The 25040-nt window shown below is 44.1% G+C and overlaps 13 protein-coding genes across 13 annotated transcripts; 6 read left to right on the top strand and 7 right to left on the bottom strand.

The window, feature by feature from the left end:
- Window positions 1-278: 278 nt before the first annotated feature.
- Bfra_002045 (putative uracil-5-carboxylate decarboxylase protein) lies at window positions 279-1778 on the bottom strand (the record flags this gene model as incomplete). The annotated part of the gene is made up of 2 exons (XM_037332470.1): window positions 279-1215; window positions 1588-1778. The coding sequence occupies 2 exons, from the start codon at window positions 1776-1778 to the stop codon at window positions 279-281; spliced, it is 1128 nt and encodes a 375-aa protein (XP_037196624.1).
- A 558-nt stretch (window positions 1779-2336) lies between these two features.
- Window positions 2337-3474, top strand: Bfra_002044 (putative thymine dioxygenase protein; the record flags this gene model as incomplete). The annotated part of the gene is made up of 2 exons (XM_037332469.1): window positions 2337-2387; window positions 2482-3474. 2 exons carry the CDS (start codon window positions 2337-2339, stop codon window positions 3472-3474), a joined length of 1044 nt encoding a protein of 347 aa, XP_037196623.1.
- A 259-nt stretch (window positions 3475-3733) lies between these two features.
- Bfra_002043 (uncharacterized protein) lies at window positions 3734-4428 on the top strand (the record flags this gene model as incomplete). The annotated part of the gene is made up of 2 exons (XM_037332468.1): window positions 3734-4222; window positions 4300-4428. 2 exons carry the CDS (start codon window positions 3734-3736, stop codon window positions 4426-4428), a joined length of 618 nt encoding a protein of 205 aa, XP_037196622.1.
- A 4-nt stretch (window positions 4429-4432) lies between these two features.
- Window positions 4433-4970, top strand: Bfra_002042 (uncharacterized protein; the record flags this gene model as incomplete). Its single annotated transcript, XM_037332467.1, has 3 exons — window positions 4433-4502; window positions 4579-4824; window positions 4885-4970. The coding sequence occupies 3 exons, from the start codon at window positions 4433-4435 to the stop codon at window positions 4968-4970; spliced, it is 402 nt and encodes a 133-aa protein (XP_037196621.1).
- Window positions 4971-6117: 1147 nt separating this feature from the next.
- Window positions 6118-9388, bottom strand: Bfra_002041 (putative glycine dehydrogenase protein; the record flags this gene model as incomplete). The annotated part of the gene is made up of 2 exons (XM_037332466.1): window positions 6118-6218; window positions 6268-9388. 2 exons carry the CDS (start codon window positions 9386-9388, stop codon window positions 6118-6120), a joined length of 3222 nt encoding a protein of 1073 aa, XP_037196620.1.
- Window positions 9389-9951: 563 nt separating this feature from the next.
- Window positions 9952-10413, top strand: Bfra_002040 (uncharacterized protein). Its single transcript, XM_037332465.1, has 3 exons — window positions 9952-10003; window positions 10056-10154; window positions 10207-10413. Exons 1-3 carry the CDS (start codon window positions 9991-9993, stop codon window positions 10242-10244), a joined length of 150 nt encoding a protein of 49 aa, XP_037196619.1. The 5' UTR covers window positions 9952-9990; the 3' UTR covers window positions 10245-10413.
- A 272-nt stretch (window positions 10414-10685) lies between these two features.
- Bfra_002039 (putative gnat family acetyltransferase protein) lies at window positions 10686-11435 on the bottom strand (the record flags this gene model as incomplete). The annotated part of the gene is made up of 1 exon (XM_037332464.1): window positions 10686-11435. One exon carries the CDS (start codon window positions 11433-11435, stop codon window positions 10686-10688), a length of 750 nt encoding a protein of 249 aa, XP_037196618.1.
- Window positions 11436-11796: 361 nt separating this feature from the next.
- Window positions 11797-13186, bottom strand: Bfra_002038 (putative nucleoporin nup44 protein; the record flags this gene model as incomplete). The annotated part of the gene is made up of 3 exons (XM_037332463.1): window positions 11797-11925; window positions 11980-12623; window positions 12673-13186. The coding sequence occupies 3 exons, from the start codon at window positions 13184-13186 to the stop codon at window positions 11797-11799; spliced, it is 1287 nt and encodes a 428-aa protein (XP_037196617.1).
- A 501-nt stretch (window positions 13187-13687) lies between these two features.
- Window positions 13688-18661, top strand: Bfra_002037 (putative tat pathway signal sequence protein; the record flags this gene model as incomplete). The annotated part of the gene is made up of 13 exons (XM_037332462.1): window positions 13688-13707; window positions 13766-13993; window positions 14127-14174; window positions 14228-14312; window positions 14374-14428; window positions 15221-15604; window positions 15669-16453; window positions 16501-16789; window positions 16852-17414; window positions 17479-17708; window positions 17756-18057; window positions 18106-18141; window positions 18192-18661. 13 exons carry the CDS (start codon window positions 13688-13690, stop codon window positions 18659-18661), a joined length of 3495 nt encoding a protein of 1164 aa, XP_037196616.1.
- Window positions 18662-19666: 1005 nt separating this feature from the next.
- Bfra_002036 (uncharacterized protein) lies at window positions 19667-21062 on the bottom strand (the record flags this gene model as incomplete). The annotated part of the gene is made up of 2 exons (XM_037332461.1): window positions 19667-20713; window positions 20769-21062. 2 exons carry the CDS (start codon window positions 21060-21062, stop codon window positions 19667-19669), a joined length of 1341 nt encoding a protein of 446 aa, XP_037196615.1.
- Window positions 21063-21989: 927 nt separating this feature from the next.
- Window positions 21990-22991, bottom strand: Bfra_002035 (uncharacterized protein; the record flags this gene model as incomplete). Its single annotated transcript, XM_037332460.1, has 2 exons — window positions 21990-22279; window positions 22556-22991. 2 exons carry the CDS (start codon window positions 22989-22991, stop codon window positions 21990-21992), a joined length of 726 nt encoding a protein of 241 aa, XP_037196614.1.
- A 112-nt stretch (window positions 22992-23103) lies between these two features.
- On the top strand, window positions 23104-23561 carry Bfra_002034 (uncharacterized protein; the record flags this gene model as incomplete). The annotated part of the gene is made up of 3 exons (XM_037332459.1): window positions 23104-23158; window positions 23223-23405; window positions 23461-23561. The coding sequence occupies 3 exons, from the start codon at window positions 23104-23106 to the stop codon at window positions 23559-23561; spliced, it is 339 nt and encodes a 112-aa protein (XP_037196613.1).
- Window positions 23562-23857: 296 nt separating this feature from the next.
- On the bottom strand, window positions 23858-25006 carry Bfra_002033 (putative pre-rna splicing factor protein; the record flags this gene model as incomplete). Its single annotated transcript, XM_037332458.1, has 1 exon — window positions 23858-25006. The coding sequence occupies one exon, from the start codon at window positions 25004-25006 to the stop codon at window positions 23858-23860; it is 1149 nt and encodes a 382-aa protein (XP_037196612.1).
- Between the last annotated feature and the right edge of the window lie 34 nt (window positions 25007-25040).

Here is a 25040-nt window from a genome sequence, read left to right as displayed (position 1 = left end):
GAAATGTGGAATGTGGAACATACTTTCATCTATTGAATTGCCTCACTTTGCTTGCTTTTGAGCAATTGACCTTGACTACCTCGATATAGCGTAGCTTATCTCTGTAGAGAAGTGTGAGATGCACGGGAAAAGTAGAATGTGTGAGGCAATTCTGCGTTTTGAAAACTTCAAAATGTACTTTTATTTTTGTATACTACGCTATGCTAAACTATGCTATGACCTTTTAATATGTGATATATTGATGTACGATATGCGATGCTAATCCTTGCCGAGATACCCTACCCAGACGCATTCAAATTCAACCCAAAAAGTCGAATCGCATTACCTCCCAAAATAGCTTTTTCCTCCTCGCTTCCCGCGCCACACGCGCTACGTATCGCATCTTTATTCATCGAAACACTTAGCCATTGCTTGGCTTCTTCTCCCTTTCCCTCTTCCTCCTCATCCAACGGTGGGAAAAACGGCGCATCGGTTCCAAACATTACTCTGTCTGCACCACTCACACCAACTGCTCCTCGCACTCCTACATCTCCATAAACTACCGCGTCTAACCAGATATTCTTCTTCAAGATTTCCCAGATAGTTTTCCTCCCCTTGGCTAATTTTCCTTCAGCCTTTAGATGCGCATCATGCAAGACGCAACTTTCTATTCTCCCTGCCAAGAATGGAAGGGTACCACCGCTATGCGCTAGAATTACTTGCAGATCCGGTACAGAAGTAAATACCGAGGAGAGAATCATGCGGGTGACAGCGATGGTGGTTTCCATGGGGAAACCAAGAGCGAGAGGAAGAACATGACCGTAATCATTTCCCCTGGGGCCGAAAACCGAGGTTGGGAGTCCGTAGTGCGGATGCAGAAAGATGGGGAAGTTGTTGGCGGCTAATTCTTTGAAGATGGGGAGGAGAGCGGGATCGTCGAGACCGGAGCCCAGTCCGCTGGTTCCGAGGATGATACCGCGACAGTAGGCGAGGGTTTTAAGGTGGGTGATGCTTTCGAGGATGGAGGATGGAGGGGCGGATAGGGGGAGCGTGCCGAAGAAATAGAGGCGCGTTGGGTGGAGGGCGCAGAGAGAGTTGATTTCGGTGTTGATTGATAGGGCGGTTTGGAGGGCGGTGGTAGAGGGAAGCCAGTCGAGCCAGGGGTTTGCGAGGGAGATTATCGAGGTACGGATGGAGTGGGTGTTCATGAAGGCAATTCTTTCGGAAATGTCATAGCTAGAGGTTTAGAGGATAAGTTTGAATATTTGAAAGTTTGAATGCAGATATCGATGAAAGGTAGGGAGGACAAGAGGTAGTGGAGATTCTTGAAGAGTCTTTCTCGTGTATAGACTACCAAGAAGTGGATATAGAATCGATTGCTTGTTCATTATGGAGTTCAATACTTTGAATTTACATAGCTGAGTATGTCATTTGGGAAGGCTGGTCACTTGATCCTCGCTATCTTGATGATTTTTCCTCTACCATAAAACACACATTCCTCATCTCACTCATCCTCACCAATCCATCTTTTTCCCTCCCTTTTCTCTGATTTTACTCTTATAATATCTCAAAATAGCAAAATGTATAAAATGAAACACTCCAACTTACTATTCAGACCCAATCGGTCGTCCCCTACTTGTACTCGGTGTATCCTCTGCTGGTAAGATAACCAATCGATGTTCTTTCGCCGGAGGAAATTGTCTTATATAAGGGATTTCATCGCGCGATTTGAGAAGCTCAATATAAGATGGCGGGTAGATATGAGTGTGAATATCTACTATCGGGACCGAGGAGGACATTCTGAGGGTCGTTTTTGAGCAATCTTCGGCGTAGAGGAAGCGGTGGAACAGACGAAAGGAAGAGGAATAGAATACAGGACAAATTCACGAAAAGAGCTTGTAGAAGATTTTAAACATGAAAAAAAGAGAAGTTCATTCCTCATGAGAACACATATTTCGAAATCACTTGATTAATCATACAATGGCAATTCAATCTCGTATGTAATAAAATGCATGACAATATCAAGATAGCTAGAGATCAACCTACCCCGCACTAGTACTCCCTTGTCAAGCAGCCCCACCTCCTATTTAAATCCCGATCATAACCCTATCTTATCATTTAATCGTAAATGCTTATCATAACTCTTACCTTTTGAATCACTGACCTGCCCGTTTTGGAGAGTAGATGCATACTATCTTGCATTGGACCGAATGCGGAGAGCGGCTTTGGCCGCGTGCGGCGTTTTTAAGTGAGGGGTTTGGGTGATATAAACTTTCTTAGTAGAAACGTAATTTTGTCTGGCTTTATTTTGGTAACGACGACGATATTGTGAATATTGAAGAGCAGCATCAGACAAGATGTCGATAGAAGTAACAAAAGCTGTGGATGTCGATAATCTCGTCATTCCTGTAAATCTCCCGTCATTTCGATCCGCTTTCCCCTCTTCTCCTCATCTCGACACATATCTACACTTACTTTTATACTAACAATACTCCATCACAGATAATAAACTTCTCTCACTTCCTAACTGGCACTCCCTCACAACGTCTCCAAACCGCTCAATCCATTCTCCACGGTTTCCGCACCGCAGGATTTATCTACCTTTCCCACCACCCTATTCCCCCACCCATCCTATCCCATACCTTTTCCACATCCGCCAAATTCTTCGCTCGTCCCTCTTCTGAAAAGGATCCATTAGCCTGGACCACACCACTCGCAAACCGCGGATATGTAGCTCATGGTCGCGAGAAAACCACCACACTCACAGACAAAGAAGAGGTTGAGAAATTGAAAGCCCAAGCGCCAGATTTGAAAGAGAGTTTTGAGATTGGACGAGAAGGTCAAGAACAACTACCTAATAACTGGCCGGCTATTACTCCCTCAGACCCTGATGCCAAAGAGTTTAAAGAGACGATGTTGAAGTTCCATGATTTGTGCAAGGAGCTTCATATAAATGTCATGCGAGCCATTGCTCTTGGAATGTCGCTTCCCGAATCCTATTTCGATGGATTCACAAGTGCGGGGGATAATACACTTCGCTTACTACATTATCCACCTGCGAAAGCAAGTGTATTCAAGGAAAATAAATTGCAAGTTAGAGCTGGGGAGCATACAGATTATGGGAGTATCACACTTCTTTTCCAAGATGATAGAGGAGGACTTCAAGTAAAGAGTCCCAAAGGAACATTTGTTGATGCGACACCGGTGCCGGGAACCGTGGTAGTTAATGCAGGAGATTTATTGGCGAGGTGGAGTAATGATTTTATTAGGAGTACATTGCATAGGGTTGTAGAACCGCCTCCTAAGGAGGGGCAAGAGGTTCCGGAAGAGGGTGTCTATCCGGCGAGATATAGTATTGCGTACTTTTGCAATCCAAATTTCGATCGGATGATTGAGGCAATTGAGGGGACGTATGGAGGGGAGCTTGGGGAGAGAAAATATGAGGGGATTAATTCGGGAGAGTATCTGGTACAGAGATTGGCTGCTACTTATTAAGTTCTAGTTGAATTTATGTAGTTGTATACACATTGTAAATTGAATAGTTGAGATTCCGTGTAATGGTTCTCTGTTTGAAGTAATTGTGTGTGGTCAATACAAGATTAGAAGAGCACATTCTTCAATGTAGGCTCAGAGCCCATGCCCATAAGTCTATCTTACCGGACAATTGGAAAACGTGCACAAAGAAGCTCGTTAGGGGTTAAAACTCGCTAGTTATCGGAAGTCTTGGATCTGTGGGATCGTAAGTGCAGTCAGAATGCTCCAAGCTTTTCTGGATTGGAGGAGCAGATATCAGCACTTAAGATCATCACCTTATTATAACACGGATCAAATATATGGCACTGCACGTATGTTTGACCTGGATCTCTTCCTCCGTACCGTCACCGAATCCGAAGTGATACGTTCCTACGTTGTTGGTGCTTCTATTACTTATCGACCAGATCAAGAAGAATCTGTATTTTCCGTAGTCCAGCTTCTGCGACCCTCTCTTGCATATCTTCATCTAAAGTGCGCATTGGACACAATGTTCCGAAACAGAGCACTCATATTTCTTGCCACCTGCTTGGAAGTTGAAATATCAGAAAGACATGACATCGATAACCAAACAAGAGATCTTCAAAATGTTACGTACAAGGAATTAATCCTTTCATCTTTTGGTTTCCCTGACATGAAACTACTCGCTCTATCTGGCGTTCAAGATTGGGATTTATTCATGAAGAATAGCCCCCCCCTCGCGATAGATCGAGTGCCTCAAAAATTACATCCTTATCCCTCACCAACACTATGCCAGCAGATCGAGGCTTGACGAAGCTTTTATCGTAGCCAAAGGCTCTAAAGTCTCTCCGTTACGAGCTCGCGCTTTCCGAGATTAGTAATTATCGGCGGCTCGAAAGTTCTCCTCGCCCAGATAGATTCGTTTTATCAGCGAAAGAATTCAGCGACGCTCTGTAACCGCATGAACATAGCCTTGAAGAACTCTTCATCGAAGGCCGCACCACTAGTGATGAGCCTAGCTTTGATCCAAGGTAGCCCATTGACTTTCATTCATTCGCCAATTTAAGATACATTGGGCTCCCACTTAATTTTCTGTTCACCTCTCAGTCAGACGCGGCCTATTATGGTATCTCCTATTCCGCCACGGCAATCTCGAAATTCTTCTGCCTGCTCTTGAGAAACTGCGCATTGAGATGAATTACGAATATGATTGGCTGAAATTCTTCTCTTTTATCCCTGTTTATGAGAGAAATTTTGGCACTTTCAATGATGATACAGATCTTGAACTAGAGGAGCTGAGCGATTTCATCTGTGAAATTGTGAAGAATAAAGATACACAATGCATAGGACTACGTTCAATTGTATTTGGGTAGTCTGTGGCTTGATGCAACAAGGAAATCCATAATTTCGAAGGTGAGGAACGCTGTGCTGAGGTATTTGAGGCTTGCAAAGCAGCCAATGTCCACATTTCTTATAATGGCCATGGCACGGCGCCATGATTATGATCATAAAAGGCAGAACTGTGATGACTTAAATTGTGCAGCAACTGTCAGAAAGATAAGTTTATCATGAGCATGATGGAGGTAATTGGCTAGAAAGCTGGCGGCAATAATGAAAATGATGGTTTGAAAGTTATGGGTTAGAAAAAACTGAATTCGGATTAAAGAGAATAAATAACTTACAATTTCAACACATTTTGAAACTGGCAGCACGACAATTCTGCTCCCGTAAAAACTATACACGCACCAAAACACTTTTGAGAGACTTTTAGTATATTGCCACAACTGGCTCCAGTAAATGGATGCAATAATGGAGCTCCGACTGTTTGTATTTGGGCTCCTCATCAACAGAGTATCAGAGATGGTCTCTTCTTAAACACCAATAAGAAGAGCAAACGCCTCATGGTCACCGATGATAGATAGATTAAACATTGCAGAACGTTGCGTATGGAGGTTCATCTGCTCTATACTAGAAGCTTCTGAAAAATATGCATTCAAATTTCGTACTTCACAGGCTACACTTTGGAGCGATCCAACTGAAAAGCTAGCCCCCTCCCCCGAAGGTACGAGATCTTTTGGGATTTGAATGCGCGCAGGAGGGACACTCGTCCCATAGTTGTAATGACTGAGAATGTAAATGTTTTATCCCACTTTGGGACCTTGTATTTAGACATTCAATGTCTCACAGCAGGATGGATCAATCACAACCACGTGAGGGCCAGAAATGTACAAGATATCATTGCTTATATATTTCGCAATTCCTATCTGCAAATTTCCCCCATTCATCACACACAATCAAGCTCCCCCCCGAAGCGACTGATCTATAAACATCAAAGCAAAATATAAACCATATGAGCAACCATCTATTGATCCATTCATTCATGAGTCCCAATCCCCTCCTGGCGGTTGAAGCCAAAGAACCCTCTATATATTTGTGTAGTCTTAAACGCCTTATGCATCCCAAGTCATGATCACATCACATCATATCATAATACATGATAGATAGATACCCACAACTCCTCCCAATGTTGAATTATTCATGTTGAAATTCCTTTTGACATTAACCTTTCCTTTCCCACCCGAAAGAAAAAGTTAACCATATGCTCGCTAAATGTTAAAATGTGCAAAACAAAATGCTAAAATGCTATTATGTAGGTTGTGGAGCCGAAACACCGGTGATGCCGTTTTCAGCATCTTCAGTTGCTTCCACGGGTCCGCATGTACAGAAGAGATTGGTATCACCGTAGGCTAAGGTATGTTAGTAAATGAAATGTTAGATGAATGTAGAGAAGCTTACCATCATCAAGTCTGGTAACGGATGGCCAGAATTTCTTCTCCTTGAGATAAGGCAATGGGTATGCAGCCTGCTCTCGAGTGTATGGGCGATTCCATTCTCCGATAAGAAGATCTTTCTGAGTATGTGGCGAATTCTTCAAGACGTTGCCTGCCTTTGGAATAGTGCCATCTTCCACGGCTTGGATTTCTTTGCGGATTGATATCAATGCATCAATGAAGCGGTCAAGTTCTTCCTTGCTTTCAGACTCAGTGGGCTCGATCATAAGGGTATTAGCGACTGGCCAACTCATAGTTGGAGCATGGAAACCATAATCCTGAAGACGCTTGGCAATATCAATAGCTTCAACACCTGCCGACTCTTTGAAACCACGGACATCGAGGATGAACTCGTGAGCACATCGAGAATTTGCGTTAGTGTACAGGATTGGGTAATGAGGTCGGAGACGAGACATGATATAGTTGGCATTCAAAAGAGTGATCTTGGTAGCATGAGTCAATCCTCTACCGCCCATCATCTTCACATAAGCCCAACTAATTGGCAAGATACTAGCACTTCCGAAAGGAGCCCCGCTGACTGGGGCAATGGCATTCTCACCACCAGTCTTTACCAATGGATGCCCAGGTAGGAATGGTGCCAAATGAGATTTAACACCAATTGGACCAACGCCTGGACCACCACCGCCGTGAGGAATACAGAATGTCTTGTGGAGATTAAGATGGCATACATCGGCACCGATCTCTCCAGGTGAACACAATCCAATTTGAGCATTCATATTGGCGCCGTCCATGTATACTTGACCTCCATGTTGATGGACAATATCACATGCAGCCTTGATTTCTGGCTCAAAAACACCAAAAGTACTTGGATATGTGATCATGATAGCCCCAAGTTCTTCGCTATATTTCTCACATTTTGCTTTGAGATCTGCCATGTCGAGGTTACCAGACTTGATGTCACATTTCACAGTAACAACGCGCATACCTGCCATAGCAGCTGATGCAGGGTTGGTACCATGGGCAGAAACAGGAATCAAGCAAATATCACGCTTCTTCCCAGGCTGTTGTTCTTGGAACTTGCGAATCACACGTAACCCAGTAAATTCTCCTTGTGCACCTGAATTTGGTTGCAGAGATACTGCATCAAATCCAGTGATAGTAGCCAGATCGGCCTCAAGCTCATCGATCATAGTCTTGTAACCAGTTGCCTGATTAGTAGGAACAAATGGATGAATTGAAGAGAATTCCGGCCATGTAACTGGAGCCATTTCGGTGGTAGCATTGAGCTTCATTGTGCAGGAGCCCAGTGGTATCATGGAATGTGTAAGGGACAAATCCTTTGATTGGAGGTGGTGGATGTAACGGAGAATCTCGGTTTCGGAGTGGTGTGTGTTGAAAACTGGATGAGTGAGGTATTGCGATGATCTCTTCAATTCTGCAGGAATCGAACTATCAAAAGAGGCTTGCAACTCAGTAGTGTTCTTGAAAGATCCAGATCCTGTCTTGGAAAATTTGGCAAACACAGATATGATGTCTTCAAGGTCCTTGATGTCAACCGTTTCGTCAATAGTGATACCAAGTCGGCTATCATCGAACTTTCTTAGATTAATCTTGAAAGTCTCGGTGGCATAGTTGAGGACTTCATCAGATTTACCCTGTCCAACATCAACCACGACCGTGTCAAAGAGAACTTTTCCGTCGGAGCCCGTTCCTCTGGAGTTGGTCTCAAATCCAAGGCTCTTGAGTCCATCCTGAACAAATCGAGCTCCTTGAATAGCTCTCTCAGCAATAGCCTTGAGACCTTCTGGTCCATGGTAGACTGCATAGAATGCACTCATGTTGGCCAATAATGCTTGAGCCGTGCAAACATTGCTAGTAGCCTTTTCTCTGCGGATATGCTGTTCTCTAGTTTGTAAAGCCAATCTCATTGCCTTGTCCCCTAGCCTATCTTTCGATACACCAATGAGACGTCCAGGAATCTTTCTCTTATATTTGTCACTGACTGCGAAGAAAGCGGCATGTGGGCCACCATAACCAAATGGGACACCAAAACGCTGAGCATTTCCGAAAGCAATATCAGCACCAAACTCACCAGGCGGTGTGAGAACAGTAAGAGCTAAAAGATCAGTAGCAACACTGAAAGTTGCGCCTTGAGCATGAATGACATCTGCTAGACCACGGAAGTCTTCTACGCCACCCTCGGTATCAGGATATTGTACCAAAGCTCCAATGAGATCATTGCCAAGTTCCTTGAGGCGAGCTCCACCATCTGCAAGGACATCTCCAACTTCAATCTTTATATCAAATCCATCTGCTCGGCTTTGTAAAACTGCTAGTGTCTGTGGGTGGACTAGATGGCTGACAAAAAATGTCTTATTTTTGCTCTTCTGTCTAGCAAGTGGAAGGGCATTCATTGACAAGGTCATAGCTTCAGCAGCGGCGGTGGATTCATCGAGTAGCGAGGCATTGGAAATCGGTAAAGCCGTCAAATCGGAGACAAGTGTTTGGAAATTTAAAAGCGATTCTAACCGACCTTGACTAATCTCAGGTTGATATGGCGTGTAGCTTGTATACCATCCTGGACTTTCCAACACATTTCTCTTGATAACCTCCGGAACTCGGGTTCCGGCATATCCACATCCAATATAACTTCGCATAATCGTATTTTCGGACGCAATCGACTTTAGTCTCGCAAGCAATTGAGATTCCGTGAACCCTTCTTGTGACGATTCCGATTTGGCGTCGATTTTGAGATCTTTAGAAGACAATATGTCGCGAGGTAAAACTTGCTCCACAAACTCGTCCAAACTCTTGACTGGCGGATCCAAAGCTTTCAACATTTGTTCTGTAGAATCCGCATCAGGGCCAATATGTCGGCGCGCAAAGGTATCCAAAGGAGCATACACTCCCCTGGAACTTAAAGTCGAAGGCGAATTGATTGTCTCATCCTTTGCAGAGCTTTTGAAGAAAGTTCGTCGCCCAATTGGCTTCAAAACCGTAGCAGAACATGGAGTTTGACCAGAGCTCCATGGTCGTGTGATGGTTGAGCTTCTCAAAGAAGCACTTCTCGATTGAAGCGCCACTCGAGCAAATCTCGCACGAAGTGCAAGACTTGAGGCAACCATTGTTCTTGAGTTTGCAGAAATCCGCGAAGCTCTTGAACCTGAAGTTTTGGTTGCGAAACTTATCAAGAGAGAGAGTCGGTGAATTTAGGAGTGAGCTGTACGAGAAAGTTGAATTCTGGGGAGGGGTCCGGAAGTATTAGGAACAACTAGGATTGTGGGTGCACCGAGTGTCATAAACCCCACATTCAGATAAGATGATAGAGATGGTATCAGATATGAGATTTATGAAATAATAAAGGAAAACGACAGTGAGTATAGATAAATGAAAAGATGAGAGATGAGTCTATTTTATATGAAATCTAAAGATTATCCAACTAGTAACTTTTTTTTCTAATATGATAGAACTAGAGGCGGGATAAGGATTCATGACAAGATAAGTTCAGTCAAGCCGAAAAAAAGATTCACTCAAAACAGTGATTGATGAGCCACGAAACCGTTTTCAGTTTAGTGTACCAAGAAACCTTAAATGTGCTAATTACGCACATGGAAGTAGTAAGCAAATGTGACGGGAAGAAAGATTAAAATTCATAATTGTAGTGTGTAAACATCAACTCATCGTCGACCTCAATACTTCAACACATCTACAGTTTTATACCACAAAAATGTTCGGAGGACGTAGGTGACATCTCTAAATCATATCTGCGAACTTTCCTAACTTCAATTCTAGCACCACCACCACCATCCGCTGCCGAGCTTAAGGCTCAAGAGGAAGAAGCTACCCTCACCGTGCAACGAGTCATTACATGGTCTATTCTTCTTTATCTTTGTATGTTTTACTCTTTTCTATGGGTACCCTATCTGTACTGACTTTACTATAGCACCTTTCGCCGTCAAGAGCATTCAAAACCTCATCTAGGATTGCAAACGAATAATGCATCATGACCTGTACAACATAAGCGCATGAGAAGATCGAGGAGGTGTACAATAGGATGGGAATACGCATGGATATAATGTACAAGCGCTGCATATATGAATTGCTGGCATTGTCACTTATATTTCTTTCGTGCTAGAGAGTAAAAGTTTCGAGGATCGAGAGGGGATCATAAATATACTCTATAAAGAGCTCTAGAAGCGTAACTCTACTCTTCAAGGCATCGCAGCCAAAGACGAGAGAGGTTATCAAAACGGGTTTACACATGAACGAAAACACATTTTGTAATATCCGGAATGCTGCTACTACATACGTCATACAAGATCATGTTTCTGTGAATCTATCAAATCAAGTCTATATGAAACAGAAATTTTCGCTCTCTTATGCCCTTCTCCCACCAGTCTCGCCCCGCCTCCCATAGACTTTCTAGTCAAACTTCTTCAGCAATTCCCCCCTGATCTCCTCCACTTTCCTTTTCTGCCCCCCCTTCTCATCAAAATTCTCCGCCTTCAACCACTCCACTAGCGCCTCTCTGACCCCCTCCCACTCATCCAAAATCACACTCCCATACCAACTATCCCTCCTCCGTCCCCTCACGACCATGTGTCTCCTGAAAAGCCCCTCCGCTACAAACCCCAATCTCTCCGCCGCCCTCTTACTTCCCATATTCTCCGCATTACATTTCCACTCCACCCTCTCATACCCCAACTTAAAACAATACTCCATCAAAACAAAGCAAGCTTCCGTTGCCTCTGTAGTTCTCTGCAGTATCTTTGAGAATAACACATGGCCAACCTCAATTCTCCTCTGATCTGGTACAATATTCAACAGACTTATAATTCCCACTGCTTCTCCACTTGGTAAGATGATTGCCCAATTGATGAAGCTAAATTCAGAGTAATTAATAAGCCACGTGAGATATGCTGTGAAGTCTTCAATGGTGTTAAAGGGTCCGCTGGGCATATATTTGTAGAGCATGTAATTTTCCGCTCCGCCGACGTGTTTCCAGAGGTCCGGGATGTGGTCTGCAGAGAGTGGAACGAGGGAAATGCGATTTGTGGCATGGGAGAGAGGGGTTAGAGAGGGGAAGGGAGGGAAATTTGGGGAGACGGTAGGGAAGGATGTCTCGAAGTCGGCGGGGTAGAGGGATACGGGTGGGATCGGGGGTGGTGACATGTTGAATGAAAGGTTTGCGGAAATCAGTTGGTCGCTTGAAAGTACAGATGAAGTGTTTTGAATTTCGACATCAAATGAGATTTCTTATCTTTATAGGAGATTGGTCTTAGGCTATGAGTCACTTGGCCCCAAGGAGAGAAATGATAAGGGCGTAATTATGACATGTGCATAAGCCTAACCTTCAAAATCAATATATTATAGACAGTGATTTGCGATCGATTTGAAGTGAAAGAGAAATTACTACTATTAGTCTGTAATTAAGCTTCCATATTATACAATGCCTATCCTTTTTTACATCCCAACCAACTCCATGAAGTCTAAAGCACTTCCGATTAAATTAACCATGGGTATTTCGCATCAATCATCGGCCAAATCTTGTCCTCGCTGCTATTTGTGGTGGCTGCTCTTTTTCCCATTCGACATAATCCTTGTGGACCCTATCCAACTCCTTTTTCAAATGTGCTAATTGAGTTTGATAGTCTTCAAGAATCTAATTTGTGAGTCAGCATCATATCATTACTTCGGTAGAATCTGTAACAATTACCTTCTTGCATCGCGCGGTCATGGTGTCGTCCAAAATCTCTCCATTTTCTTGCCCAACCTTCTCCAGCTCCGTCCTCAATAGCCGACCTCGCTCTTGGACGTTGATCATTCGAGCCCAAATCTCTTCTGCTCTGGCACCCAGTGCCGGATCACTAGCCCCCTTTTCTATCTTAATAAGTTTAGCCTTCAGGTCCTCCTCGTCTCCACTAAGCGCATAGCCTCTGTTTCTTAGGACCTGCACTTTGGTTGCCAATGCTATGCATCGTTGTTTCAAGACGACATGTTTCCTCCTCGCATCCATTGCCCGTATACTCGTTCTCGTGTCGTGATTTTGAAGTAGGTTCGACAAACTAGCATTGATATCATGTAACCGAATATTGAATGCTGCAAGATGATTTTGCTGAGCTTTGATCCTGTCGCCCATCATTTGGAAACCGATACATGCGACTGGAATATATCCAGGTCCTGGCTTTTTCGAAAGGGCTTCTTCCCAAGCTCTTGGGTCTTCGTTGGGTTGTGGCTGGTAGAATGGTGCTTCGTCCACGCCAACGTTATTATAGAAGAAATATTGGAAGGCACAGTCCTTGCTTCCTGTATCCCATTTACCCACAACTGTTTCAATCTGGTCTATCACACTCTTTTCTCCTACATCAAAATTAGTTCGCGCTTTGAATGAGTCTCGATAGGTACGTACGAGGTTTCAGTCCACTTGTATTTGTAAACAAAGAATTTCCAAATTGTCCTTGTGACTGGCCCAAAGCTTGCGACGATTGCGTCTGCCCAAATAAACCAGTCTGTTGCTGTGATCCTCCCAGGATTGTATTCTGCTGCTGCTGGGCCGCTTGCTGCTGCGCTCCCATAGTCTGTCCAGAGAATAATCCTCCCGGTTGCTGCTGCTGCGGCTGTTGTGCATTTGCTCCAAATAATCCTCCCGCTTGAGGCTGGTTCTGTTGAGTGCTTGTTCCTAGTCCTCCACCAAAAAGTCCGCCAGTCTGTTGTTGATTTTGTTGAGTATTTTGCCCTGCGCCGCCGAAGAGCCCTCCTCCCTGATTTTGAGCTCCTGTGGTTGTAGTCGAGCCAAATAATCCTCCTGGCTTTTGCGCGGTATTTGTAGATCCAAATAAACCACCTGAAGGTTGTGCGGTATTTGTTGACCCGAACAAACCTCCGCCAGCTGGCTGGCTTTGACCGAAAGTACTTCCAAACATAGCTGTTCTTCTATGCGTCCGGGATTATAGAAGTGCCGAAATAGAATCACTGAAGGAAGATGCAAGCAGCCTCGAGGAGATTGTAGTACAATGGATAATTGCAGCTAGTTAAGAAAATGTTGACCTTGCGAACGCGCTTGATGATATATTATTGGGACTGTAATAATTTATCGGATATACGTTGCGGCAATTTAGATTTTCTAAGCTAAAACATGAACAATAGAATTAATTGGCGAGATACTGTTCAATGTTGAAGCTGATACAATATTTTTCACAGGGTGAAAGGTATAGGTAGTGAATTGAATTCTTATTTTGCTGGAACATAAATTCGTTGTCGGGACGAAGCTCTTTTGATCGGTCGCGACTGCTGAGAGGTCGGCTGATGAGCCAATCAACTTCCGCGTTTTTGACTTGACCTTAAAGCTTCATACTGCATTGAACCTCCAAAACACTCAATTACGGGCTTTGCGAACCCAGTATCTCCTCACAACATATCTCAAAATGGCTGCCCGTCAACCTAGGTACGTTTTTAGGCTTGCACATTACCATCCTTCTACTTGATGCTAACCGCGATCACAGATTCAATCAGCAAGTCTTGATTGACACTACCCCATTACCTGCTGATATTCCACCCGTCACAGAAATTGGTAGCAGTTCGGCGCCATTATTGTCCGCGAGTTTCTTTATCGGCGCAAGATGCAGACCTTACAATGATGATTTCATGCAATGCAAGAACGACAATCCTGGAAAGGGAGAGATTGATTGTTTGAAGGAGGGCCGAAGAGTTACCAGGTGTGCGAGGAGCGTGTAAGTGCTACTCCTTATGAGGTTGCGGATGTGGAGCTTCAAACATCGATGAACAGGCTTGCGATTTGGAGCAAACCCTGACTGGATACTTGGACTTTTACCAGTAGAACTCTAGGCTAATCCCCAATCATAGAATTGAAGATGTGAACAAACACTGTCTTGAGGAGTTCAGGAAACACTGGTAAGTTACGAATCCGGATGTGATGGAATCAACCGCATCTAATAATGTTGTAGGAAATGCCTCGACAATAACAACCAACAACTATGGCAATGTCGACCACAAGAGTGGAAGCTTAACAAATGTGTCTTTGACAATCTGGTATGTCATTTCTCCCAATCTACAATGAAGAACAGCTACTAATCATATGGGCTGTGCATAGAAAATCGAGAAGGTTATTCCAGATACCCCCGCAGGCGAAACCCCTGTGCATCTACGTAAACGACAAATTTACGCACACTACGGCCCATGATCTATCTATATGGCATCATAGTTCGGTAGTGGTGAGGTGCCATTAAGGAATGCATGTACATAGTGTTGAAGAATTAAATGCATCTGATAGTGGTTGATAAGTGACCGAATGGGGAGATCATATATTTCTCTTTGAGTCTATAACCAAGTCATCCCTATGGCAAGGTCTGAAAAACGCCTTGCATGTCCTCGTCACAGCAAATCCTGCTATTTGCGGAGGTATGGCTGTTGCTTGATTTTTCCCTGCATCAGGAGTGCCGTTTTGCTTTTTATTTACTACCTGGGTACCCCGCACTTGCACTAAAGTGCTTCTCCCCATCAGTATCTAAGTATTCACAATTATTTTGAACCTTCAGTTTGATGCTCCAATCTATCACTATAAGTGCTATGGATTCATGAGCTGCCTCAATCCGAATTGAAGTGAATTTTACCCATCCCGTACTTCGGAACTTTCGCTTTCAGCCCGACCTTCTCTGTTTTCTTGCTCGCATAGCATTAACATCTGTTCAGCTTCAAAGTCAACCTTTAAGATTGGACCGCCCCACCTTTATCTTCACATTTTGTTCGTATATTCTATTTAGTACTTGATCTCTCAACTTCCCTCTCCCTTCTTTTTATCACTCACAACCCCATTTCAAGCCAATACTGAATCGCCCCGGCGATCACAGGGTTCTTAATTCGTTCTGCTCTGTGAATATCCTGGAATCAGTCTTCAAATTTAACTCAAAAGAAGCTCAGAAGCTTAACCGTGATGGCAGCCAAATCTGTCAAAGATGAGCCTGGCGCATCTCCATCTTCCGACGACGAGTCTCTGTTTGTCACCGACAGAAAGAAGCCAACTCCTGAAGTCCCACTGAGGAAGCAGATCAGCTTCATGACTGCAGCCCGTAAAGCGACTTCAGAATCCAAGTCCAGCAAGCCATTAGCAGAGCTGTCATTGCGGGGAACCTTGAAGCCAGCATCAATGTCTAGACCGAAAGTTTTATGGCAGAGCGATCTCTCCGAGGAAGATCTTGTACAGAAAGTAAATATTCAGGAAGAGGCTGCCGAACATGCCAATACCTTCATGATTGCAGCTACAGACTGTTTGGAGGCTGCTCGCTTCAGTATTCCAACCGTCAAGCACAGGATAGATAGGCACAGTAAGTTTATTGAGTTCTCAATTTTCTGCATTTTTTTATGGTCTGTGACTGATACAAGACACAGTGCAAGTTTACAAAGAAAAGAGGGAATGTCGAATGCACATTGGGTTCCTTGGTGGCAGTGGAACTGGCAAATCATCTGTGATCAATGCACTTCTCGGCGAAAGGTATCTATTACCTGTCAGTGATGAAGAAGCTTCAACGGCTGTTATCGTTGAAGTTTCGTACAATCATAGTGACGCACCTGACTGCTCATATCGTGCCTCTATTGAAGGAGTCAGCGAGTCCGAAATTAGAAAAGAGCTCGAAGAGCTTTATGAAGACAAAGCAAAATGGGACTCGGATATTGATCGGGGAGAGGATAGGGACGCGGAGATCATGCGAAGAATGCAAAATACTGTTAAAAAGTTCAAGTGTGTGTTTCCTGAGCTCGAATCTCTCAACGACTGGGCCAAAACTTCAGTCGATAAGCTTTTAGTTAGAGACTGTCCCCGATATCTAATGGACAAGAAACGCATCATTGAAGCTGGAGATCTCAAACAATTTTCTAGTAAGATCAAGCCATACATTGACACCAGCAAAAAAAAAGATGGCACTGTCAGTATTTCATGTTGGCCATTCGTCAAGGTCGTGAGACTTTTTACCAAGTCATCTATTCTCAAGGGTGGCATTGTATTTGTCGACCTCCCAGGCGTTCACGACACTAGCGCAGCTAGGAATGCCATTTCTCGCAAACATATGAAAAATCTGAACATCTCCTGTGTTCTCGCGCCTGGCGTAAGAGCTGCGACTGATGAAGGCGCTATTGAGATTCTCGATTCCGTACACAAGAGAAGCATGCAGTTTGATGTATGTCATTTTCTCAGAATCTACGCATATTTACTGATCTTTTACAGGGGATTTTCAATGCAAACTCACTTTTTTTTGTCATCTCCAAAATCGATCATTCCTTGGATGTGAATTATTACATCGACACTCATGAAGAACTGAAACTCAGATTGGCCCAAGATCTTGAGCACCGACAAAATAGAGATAAACGCCTGAAAGAAATCGACATTGAATTGGATGAACTCACTTCACAAATCGCAAAGGGAATTAAGAATCTAAAGAAATTAGATGATAAGCTTCAAGCAATGACTGACACAGAAGAAGCCAGTCAAAAACGCAAACGTGATGTGAATGATGGTATGTTTCTAAGTCTCTCATTTTGTGAACTCATAGCAACCATTAACACAACCCTCTCACAGAACCTACACCGACGATGACAACACTTTCTCAAGTCAAAAATGCTCGAATCTATGTGGAAAAAGAACACAATAAAGTTCTGAAAAAACACTGGAAAGCCCAAACTATCAAGGAGACCATCGGAAAGGATTTGGCAAACACTGACTGCCGAATCAAGGCTGAGTGTATCAAGAATAGATGCCAAGTCCAGATCCAAAAAGTCACCGAGGAATATCAATCTGGTATGCGAGAACTTGGGGACGAAGAGGCTACAACCCCGTTGCGAATTTTTTGTGTCTCTGCGCAAGGATTTCGACATCTGAATGATGGCTACCAAGCCAAGGCACTTGAGAGTGGATTTTTCACGAAAAATGATACTGGCATTCCTAAATTTCGTGATGCTCTGATTGCCACTACATGGGAAACTCGTTTGAAAAATGCTTGTACATTCAACGAAGAGGTTGCAAATGCAGCGAGATTGCTTGACGTGTGGTCAGCTGATACAATCGCTGACTTCAAGATGTTAGCTCATGAGCGAGCTATTGTCGAAACGAAGCTTGATAGTCTATATGGAGCTTTAGAAAAAGTAAGTGGCTTTCATTCTCTATCGCGTACTCCTTGACTTGTCAATTCTAACACCGGTATCCTAGGAATTTGAGAAGCTCAATCTAGAAACCTGCAGTGCTGTCGAGAAGCTTTTTGTAGATGAATTCTACACTCACTTTGATGATCTCGCGAAAAAGGCATATGCTGAACAGAGAATTTTAGTCCTCGATACGTGGCTAGATCAAACACCCTGGAATACTTACAGAGCAATCAACAAGAGGCAGGGAGTATGGCTTCGACGTGGTAAAAAGACATTGGATTGGAATGAAGATATGTATGTTAAACTTGTCGGTGCCTGTGTTAGATACTAACAATGAACAGGAATAAGGTGTTTTTACAACCTTTCACGAAACTATGGGAAGAAGTTGTTCACCAAAAGCTGCCAGCATTTAACAAGCCTTATCACGATAGAGTCGAAAGTCTCATCACAGATTTCGTCGAGCTGGCTTTAGGTGCAGCTGATGATATCTCTTTTGCCATTCGGGACAGTTTTGAGAATATCAAGGATGGTGTTCTAGCACACCGACGCCGACTCAAGCGGGGTGCCGATGACACATTTGATGGTATCGATGCTTCTTCCAAAGATATCTGGAGACTTGTTAAATCAGAGTGTGGAGAAACATGTAAGTTGATGCTAAATTTTGCCCGATATGAAACCTAATATCAGACAGGGGAAGAAGTCTACGAAACATGTGGTAATGAATCAGGTATGTAGTCAACCTCACTCATAGAACGCACATCACTGATTCTACACAAGGACCTGGTCTCTTTCAACGCAGCAAAAATGCTCATCTGGCCCACCTCGAAGGTGACGGTGGTCTTGCAATGTACAACAATGCATCTTCTAAAATGAAAAAGGCTTTCGAGAAAGCTTTCGGAGAGGCCTCTACTAAACTCGAGAAAAATTTCGTCAACAGCCTAGATGCGATTAAGAAAGAATTCAATGACGTTCTTGAACACCACACAGCCGCAGGAACTCGTCATAATTCAAGAAGAGTTACCTCAACTATGAAGGTCAAGTTGCGCCATGCTCTCGAACCCCATTTCAAACAGCTTTACAAGGCCTGGGAGGCTAAGCCAGAAGTTGCAGCTCAGAAGCAGCCAGCTCCAGTCGAAGATGAGCCTTCAGACGGCGAGCTTTCAGATGACATGGCCGACTTGTTGAGGCTGGGAACTCAAGAACCTGACGGCGAAATTCTAAAATCTGAGGATCAAGACTTTTTCTAGTATCTTCCCATTGCTCAGTCTCGCCATGGTAGCGGCCTTGTATCCCGTCCTACACGGTTATCGTTCCGCAAATTCCTCACTCGATCATCTTCTTGCATTTTCAGTCCTCGAAACCACGCAATCTCGCTTCTTTTGCTTCAGCAAGTTTACGCAGTTCATGCAATACACTTCATTTATCTCAATCCCCACTTTTCAAGAGGGAACCCTCTCTCTCAAAAAAGCTACCAGTCGCTCTCCACATCGTCATCCCCTCGAGTTTTCCTTTTCTCAGTCTACGAATTCATGACGATGGTCGAAAGTATCTATTATGCTCACAATCAATGTTTACCATTTCTTTCTCATGATTTACGAATTCACGACGTTATAACAGGCCCAAGGTATATCTAGGCATCAGATTGGCAGTAAGTGGAATGGTCATATTCAGCTACATTCATTACATCTTAGTTATCGATTTGACCGAAATGGGTGATGGGCAGGATAAAGTCGCTCGCTCGCTTGCTACTTTTCTTTATTCCCTTGGTTCTTTAGTTATCTAGCTGCTAATCGAAAATTGATAAACGTCAATCTTGTTGCCTATGTGGACTTTGATTGTGATACACGCAATACGATGTGATGTGAAGCAAGGTTACGCATGATGTAGACGCCACTATATGAATGCGAAGGAATTTCGGGAAGAGAGAAATATGATTTAGAGGAAAGTGATGAAATGGGAGTGTGTTGTGCATCTGGTATTAATCAAAAAAGGGAGAGAAAGGGGGATGTTCCCAGAAATCTCATTCAAAATATTAGTGTAAGCTGGTACTACAACGATGTCAAGATTATAGAAGTAGCTCGCTCGGTTGATTAGCCCCTGGATGCGAATTTGTAAAATGTATAACACGTAGGAGCACATAGAAACACACGAGATAAGTCAAGAATCGCTAGAAAGGTCATGAAGTTTCATTCTATATCTAATTATTTCTACCACTACGCCCCATCATGTACAAGTACAAGATTCACCCAAACTTAAGCAAGGTTCTTGGCCTCACCCTCCTTGAGCTTACCAGCACCAACCAATCTCTTGACCTCCTCGCTCCAGACATTCTTGATTTCATCAGCGATCTTCAAGCCGTTGAGCTTGCCAGCCAAAGCAGCACACTCATCAGGATCGATCTTGCCTTGGACCAACTCAACATCGTTCAAGACACCATCGATAGCAGATGCTGGTGCATCTCCACTTCCGACAAAGTAGTTGGCATCCTTGACACTTCCCTTCAAGATACGTCTGTTCTTCTTAACAGCTGCCTTAGCGGCTTCCTTGGCCTTCTTTCCCTGCTCCTTGTCGGCCTTAGCCTTCTCCTCAGCTTCCTTGGCTTCCTTCTCGGCGGCCAATTTTTGTGCTTCCTTCTCAGCCTTGGCCTTGGCCTCAGCTTCCTCTCTCTCGAACTTCTTCTTATTCTTCTCCTTGCTTGCTTCTTGTCTGAAACGCTTGATACGCTCATCGGCAGCGGAAGCATCATCCAACAACTTTCTTAGACGAGCAGAATCCTCGGTCTTCTTCTTCTTACGTGCGTTGTTGTTCTTACGCTCCATATGACGTTTTTGATCACGGTTCTCGTTGTCATCTGGAACATCCTCATCTTGGTATTCAAACGATCTCCATGAATCGAAGTTGTAGAAGAAGTTGTAGAAATTCTCGACCTCCTCCTTGGTGCTGTTGATATCACCAAACTTGGGGACTGGCTGAGCCTTGGAGAAACGACCCTCGGCCTTGAAACATGAGTTCCACTTCTTGTAAAAGAGTTTCTGGTCCTTTTGGTCTTTCTTGGATGGCGGGGCAACATCGGCGGCTTCATCAACGGAATCGAATTGGCGACGCTTGACGGGATCGAGGAGGAGATCGGTGGCCTTTTGAATGCACTTGAAGAAGTTGTCATCTTCGGTGGCACCGGTGGCAGCTCTCTTATCAGGGTGATGCTTCAAGACCTTCTTTCTGTGTGCCTTCTTGATTTGATCTTCTGTAGCCTTGTATCTGTATTTGCTGAGACCGAGAACAGCATAGTGATCTTGGTTCTATTAATCGAGTATTAGCAAAAGTATAGTGGGGTTGGCAGATATTTGAATTTACCTTCCAGTCCTTAGCATCTCTGGACAACATCATTGGGTCCTCAGCTTCGCTGATCTCTCCAAGGTCATCATCTTCGACTTTCTTGACGTTGTTCTGGGCTTCGAGACGGTCATCCTCAGAGAAGGTACGCTTGTGACGAGCTCTGCGGGCGTGAGCGAGAAAGTGAGGACCAACAGGCTCAAGGCTTCGTTGAGTTGCAGCAGAAACGCTACCAACGGCGTTGAAATCCTTCTCGGCGGACCATCCTTCTGGGAGGACAGGGAGAGGTAAAGCGACTTGAGTATGGGACGCCATTTTTAATTATTGAATGCTTTATTTACAAGTTGGAGGGGAGAAAGAAAAGGCTAGAATGCTAGGATCGAAAAAATTGTTCGCTAAATTCACCGCCCTCATTTTATGCCGCGCAGCCGCTTGTAGATAACACTTACTCCAATAATGTAAGATCTTTACATTCAACAACCAAGTAGAACCCAGAATTAGATCTTAAATCATTCCCATGAAAATTTGGTGTTATTGTCTAAAAAGCCATACCTACTCAGCTTGTTTCCCAATGTGTGTCAATTTTTCGGACTTATTTCATTGCTCTAGATGTGCGAATGGAAGTTTACAAATTTGGTGTACATTATTGGCTACGGCAGAGGGCGCTCAACCAGCAACTTCAATGTCAAACTACATGTTACTCTCAGATCTCAGATTAAAAAGAATTTGAAAAATTGACTTGATTGATTGTATTGTAAACCATATAGACTGTTTGAATATCACACTCTGCGTTGAGTATTCAATGCCACTTCAAAAGGCCTGATGGGCTAAAAAAAAAGGATGCTTAGCTAAGCAGACCAAAGTCTTTCACTCAGAGGTCTTTAATAATGTGCTTGAACGGAATTCCTGCGCTGTGTCGAGATCACGCTGCATCACTTTCCTTGCGATTATTAACAGAGATTCCAGTCTTTTCATCTTCCTCACAGTGTTCGAATTTAGTCTCCCATTTTCATAGAAGATAATTCTTGTTGAGGCCAATCTTTTGAGTCTCCCGCTAGTATTTGATCAACCTCAGTTCTCTCCTCGCTCTCGTTTGTAGCCGTAGGCTCTATTTAACGAACTTCCGCCAGAAATTTTAAGGTGCGTGGTTTAGCTCAGGTCTCTTCTCCTCCTCCTCCAGCTTTTCGTTTCCGCTTGTTATTTTCACTCTCTTCAAGTTTTTTTAAAAGTTTTTTTGAGACTCTATTCACGAGACATTTCCTCAATACTTGCCAGGGGCTTGTTGGAATGTGAAACATGGGAACATATCCCCACTTGCAAACATATGTCTTCTTTTTGTGATGTGTGTTCAGATACCAAGATCTGAGCTGCAGCTTTCCTGTCCAGTCGCATCCTCATGTTTCTACTGATACGTTTTCGGGCGCGATTTGGACAGACTTCTTCATCAAGGCCTGCCCAGGTTGTGGAGGGTATGGCTTGGGGCTCTCTAGTAGCCATAGTTGGACTGGATTTCTCAAAACGTTCGACTTCTGCTGAGCAGCTCAGTGTTGTTTGGCAATCCATTGGGGAACACGATTTAGTTTTGTTGTGTTCTTCAACGAGTTCGCACTCTGTTGGTGGAGTTAGGCTTCTTGAATCCAAACTTGGACTTTCAGATGAAGGATTTGAGCAAGTTGTGCATGTGCCTTCGTTTTTCTCGCGTCATGCCGTGGTGTGGGAGGCCTGAGAGACCAGGCTGGACGCCGTAGATGTGAATACCTGCTCTTTAAGGTCGTTGGACGTCCTTTTCGGGCTCATATAAAGTCTACATATAGCCTCAAACATAGCTTTTTCTTGGACGGACGGTGTTGTAGACGAGTTGTCTCTTGTGCTAAAAGTTCGGCGGTTGCCTTGCCTTTGATCCCCACTGTCTATCGTGTCGCTGTTCCATGCCATGGGTAATGTGAAAAGCCCTGGGGAAGTTGCAGTCCCGCCGCAACCTGTATAGTCTGGATATACCCATGTAGTTGGAAATTTTCCTCTTTTGTTCTTAATGACTTGGCTATGTGCCTCGTATATCTTTCCAAAGCATCTCCTAACCTCCGTGGTTTCGAAGGCTGCACTATAGTCTGCATCGGGTAGTCCTGTTGACCTCCTTTCATCTATATCTTCTGATCCATAGATAGAAGTCGCAAGATGCCTGCTTTTCGACACAAAGCAGGGCGTGGCACAGTTCCACTTGAAATTGTTCTTTGGGGTAGTCATCATCGCCTAAAAGGAAGACTGAAAAAAAATGAATCGCTGTCGTTTAATTTTGTCAAAGGATAGAAGTATACTGACCAAAATATGCTATGTAGTTTTACAGACATCAAAAGTCATGGCGTTAGCAGCCTACAGACATCTTCTCCGTGCGACTAGAGTCGCATTCAATGGTTCGTGCTTTCCTGTCCATCTCACAACGAGAGTTTCAAGAGCAGCCAGTATCTAACCCCCTAGTAGAAGACATCGCGGTCCTCACTTCCGCGCGCAAACAAGCCCGTAGCACTTTCCTTGCCAACCGATCTCTCGCTCCCGAATCACCAGAATCTATAGCTGCCATTGCGCATGCAGAAGATGTTGCGCAATTCTTGAGGCGAAATGTGGTGCAGGGGCAGAAAGCAGAGGGGGATGAGAAGTATAGTAGGTCAAAATCTTCACATGATGGAGAGATCAAAATCAAGCTAACAGATCACAGAGTTAAACATTCACGAAGATACGGAACGGGGAGATAATGATACGATCAAGATGCCGAATGGCAAGAACGTTACCATTGATGGAAAGACATGTAAGGACTAGGGTGCCTGGGGATGCATTGGATTTTGAGAACGAGAATTTAGGGGCAGAAGAATGGATATACAAATGTAGGATATCGAGGACAGTATTGAGAGGTTCAAAGGGGTGACATGCATAACGAGGACGTTTCGAAGACAGATTGACACAGAGCAAGATGGGTATATGTCGTGACCATAAATGCCACGATTGTCATTATATTCAATGTATTTCTAGACATACAAAGAGCACCCCACTTCCCAAACCCTTTGGCATCCCAACTCCCAAACACCCGAAGAAACAATTTCCATTCATCAAACCCCTTAATTACCGGCCAAACTAGCATATTGCACATCGCCTGCACCAGGAGGAGCAGGGACTGCCGACATACTAGCCAAATCATCCCGAGGAGCTGCAACTTGTGAAGCACCACCCTCAATCGCTCTTCGCTGTGAGCCCGAACCCGAACTCGAAAATGCGGATCGTCCTTCCCTGCCGGTAGCTATGCGCTCATCCTTATCCATGGTACCAATGGGTCTGGGTCTTCCCCACTGTACTCTCAAGGGGCAACCTGCAATTATAGCTTTTCCTTGTAAGGCTTCTGCTGCAGCTTCAGCTCCTTCTCTTGTCGCATAATTAATGAATGCGCAATGTGACATGTGCGAACAGACCAATGACCTTAATTTCCCATATGGCGAAAAGAAATCCCTGATCTTATATTCTGGCAAGTCGTCTTCAACACCAGTAATAAAAAGCGAAGTTACTGATTTGTCGGAAGGTGGTAAGATATCTTGAGGCCCTGGTGGTAATTGCGCCGCACTAGGGAAAGCTCTCCCTCCTCTGGCCCCGCCTCTACCACCCCGACCAGCACCCCTGCTCGGTTGTCCATCTCGTGTTCGGATCGGCCCTGGTCCCTTGGTTGCCAATGCTATTCCCTTCTCACTTTGACTTCCATTTGCAGCACCGCTACCACTACCTTCCCCATCCGTAATCATCTTTCTCCCCTTTCTGAAATAAGGCTGACTATTCGCCAACCTCCTCAAAAGTTCTCTAGCCTTCTCGTCCGTCTTCTCATACTCTTCCATTCCCTTCCCCTCCTCAATTTCCTTCTCATGATTCTGCGCATAGTATTCCCTATTGACCTCACTCTGTGGTCCCGGCGCAATCATCTTCAACGCCGCATCTCTAACCACTATCGGCAATCCAAAACTCAAATCTAACATACAGCATTGACAACAATTCTTCAATCGCGCGCATGTGAGGCAGATATTGGTGCGTTTACTACGAGCTGTACGATCGGCCTTCCATTGGAAGACAGTGAAAGGTCGTGTGCAAAGTTTGCATTCTTCGCCGTGGTCTTGTTTAATCATTTGTACGAAAGGGTTATCGGGAAGACAATTTTCGCAGACGGAGGGGAAGTCGGTGGTTTCCCAACCGGAGCGATTGAGATCTTGTTTGATTTGTGGTGGCATGATTCAAGAATTTATATGTTATTATGATATTTGA

The sequence above is a fragment of the Botrytis fragariae genome, assembly GCF_013461495.1.
Source record: "Botrytis fragariae strain BVB16 chromosome Unknown tig00000006, whole genome shotgun sequence".
Lineage (NCBI taxonomy): Eukaryota > Fungi > Ascomycota > Leotiomycetes > Helotiales > Sclerotiniaceae > Botrytis > Botrytis fragariae.
This window is presented reverse-complemented; position numbering and strand designations above follow the sequence as displayed.

Excerpts from the sequence above, each read along its gene's own strand:
- Bfra_002040 (XM_037332465.1), top strand. Across the intron at positions 10,155-10,206 it reads GTCTATTCTTCTTTATCTTT|CACCTTTCGCCGTCAAGAGC; the intron begins GTATGTTTTACT and ends ACTTTACTATAG.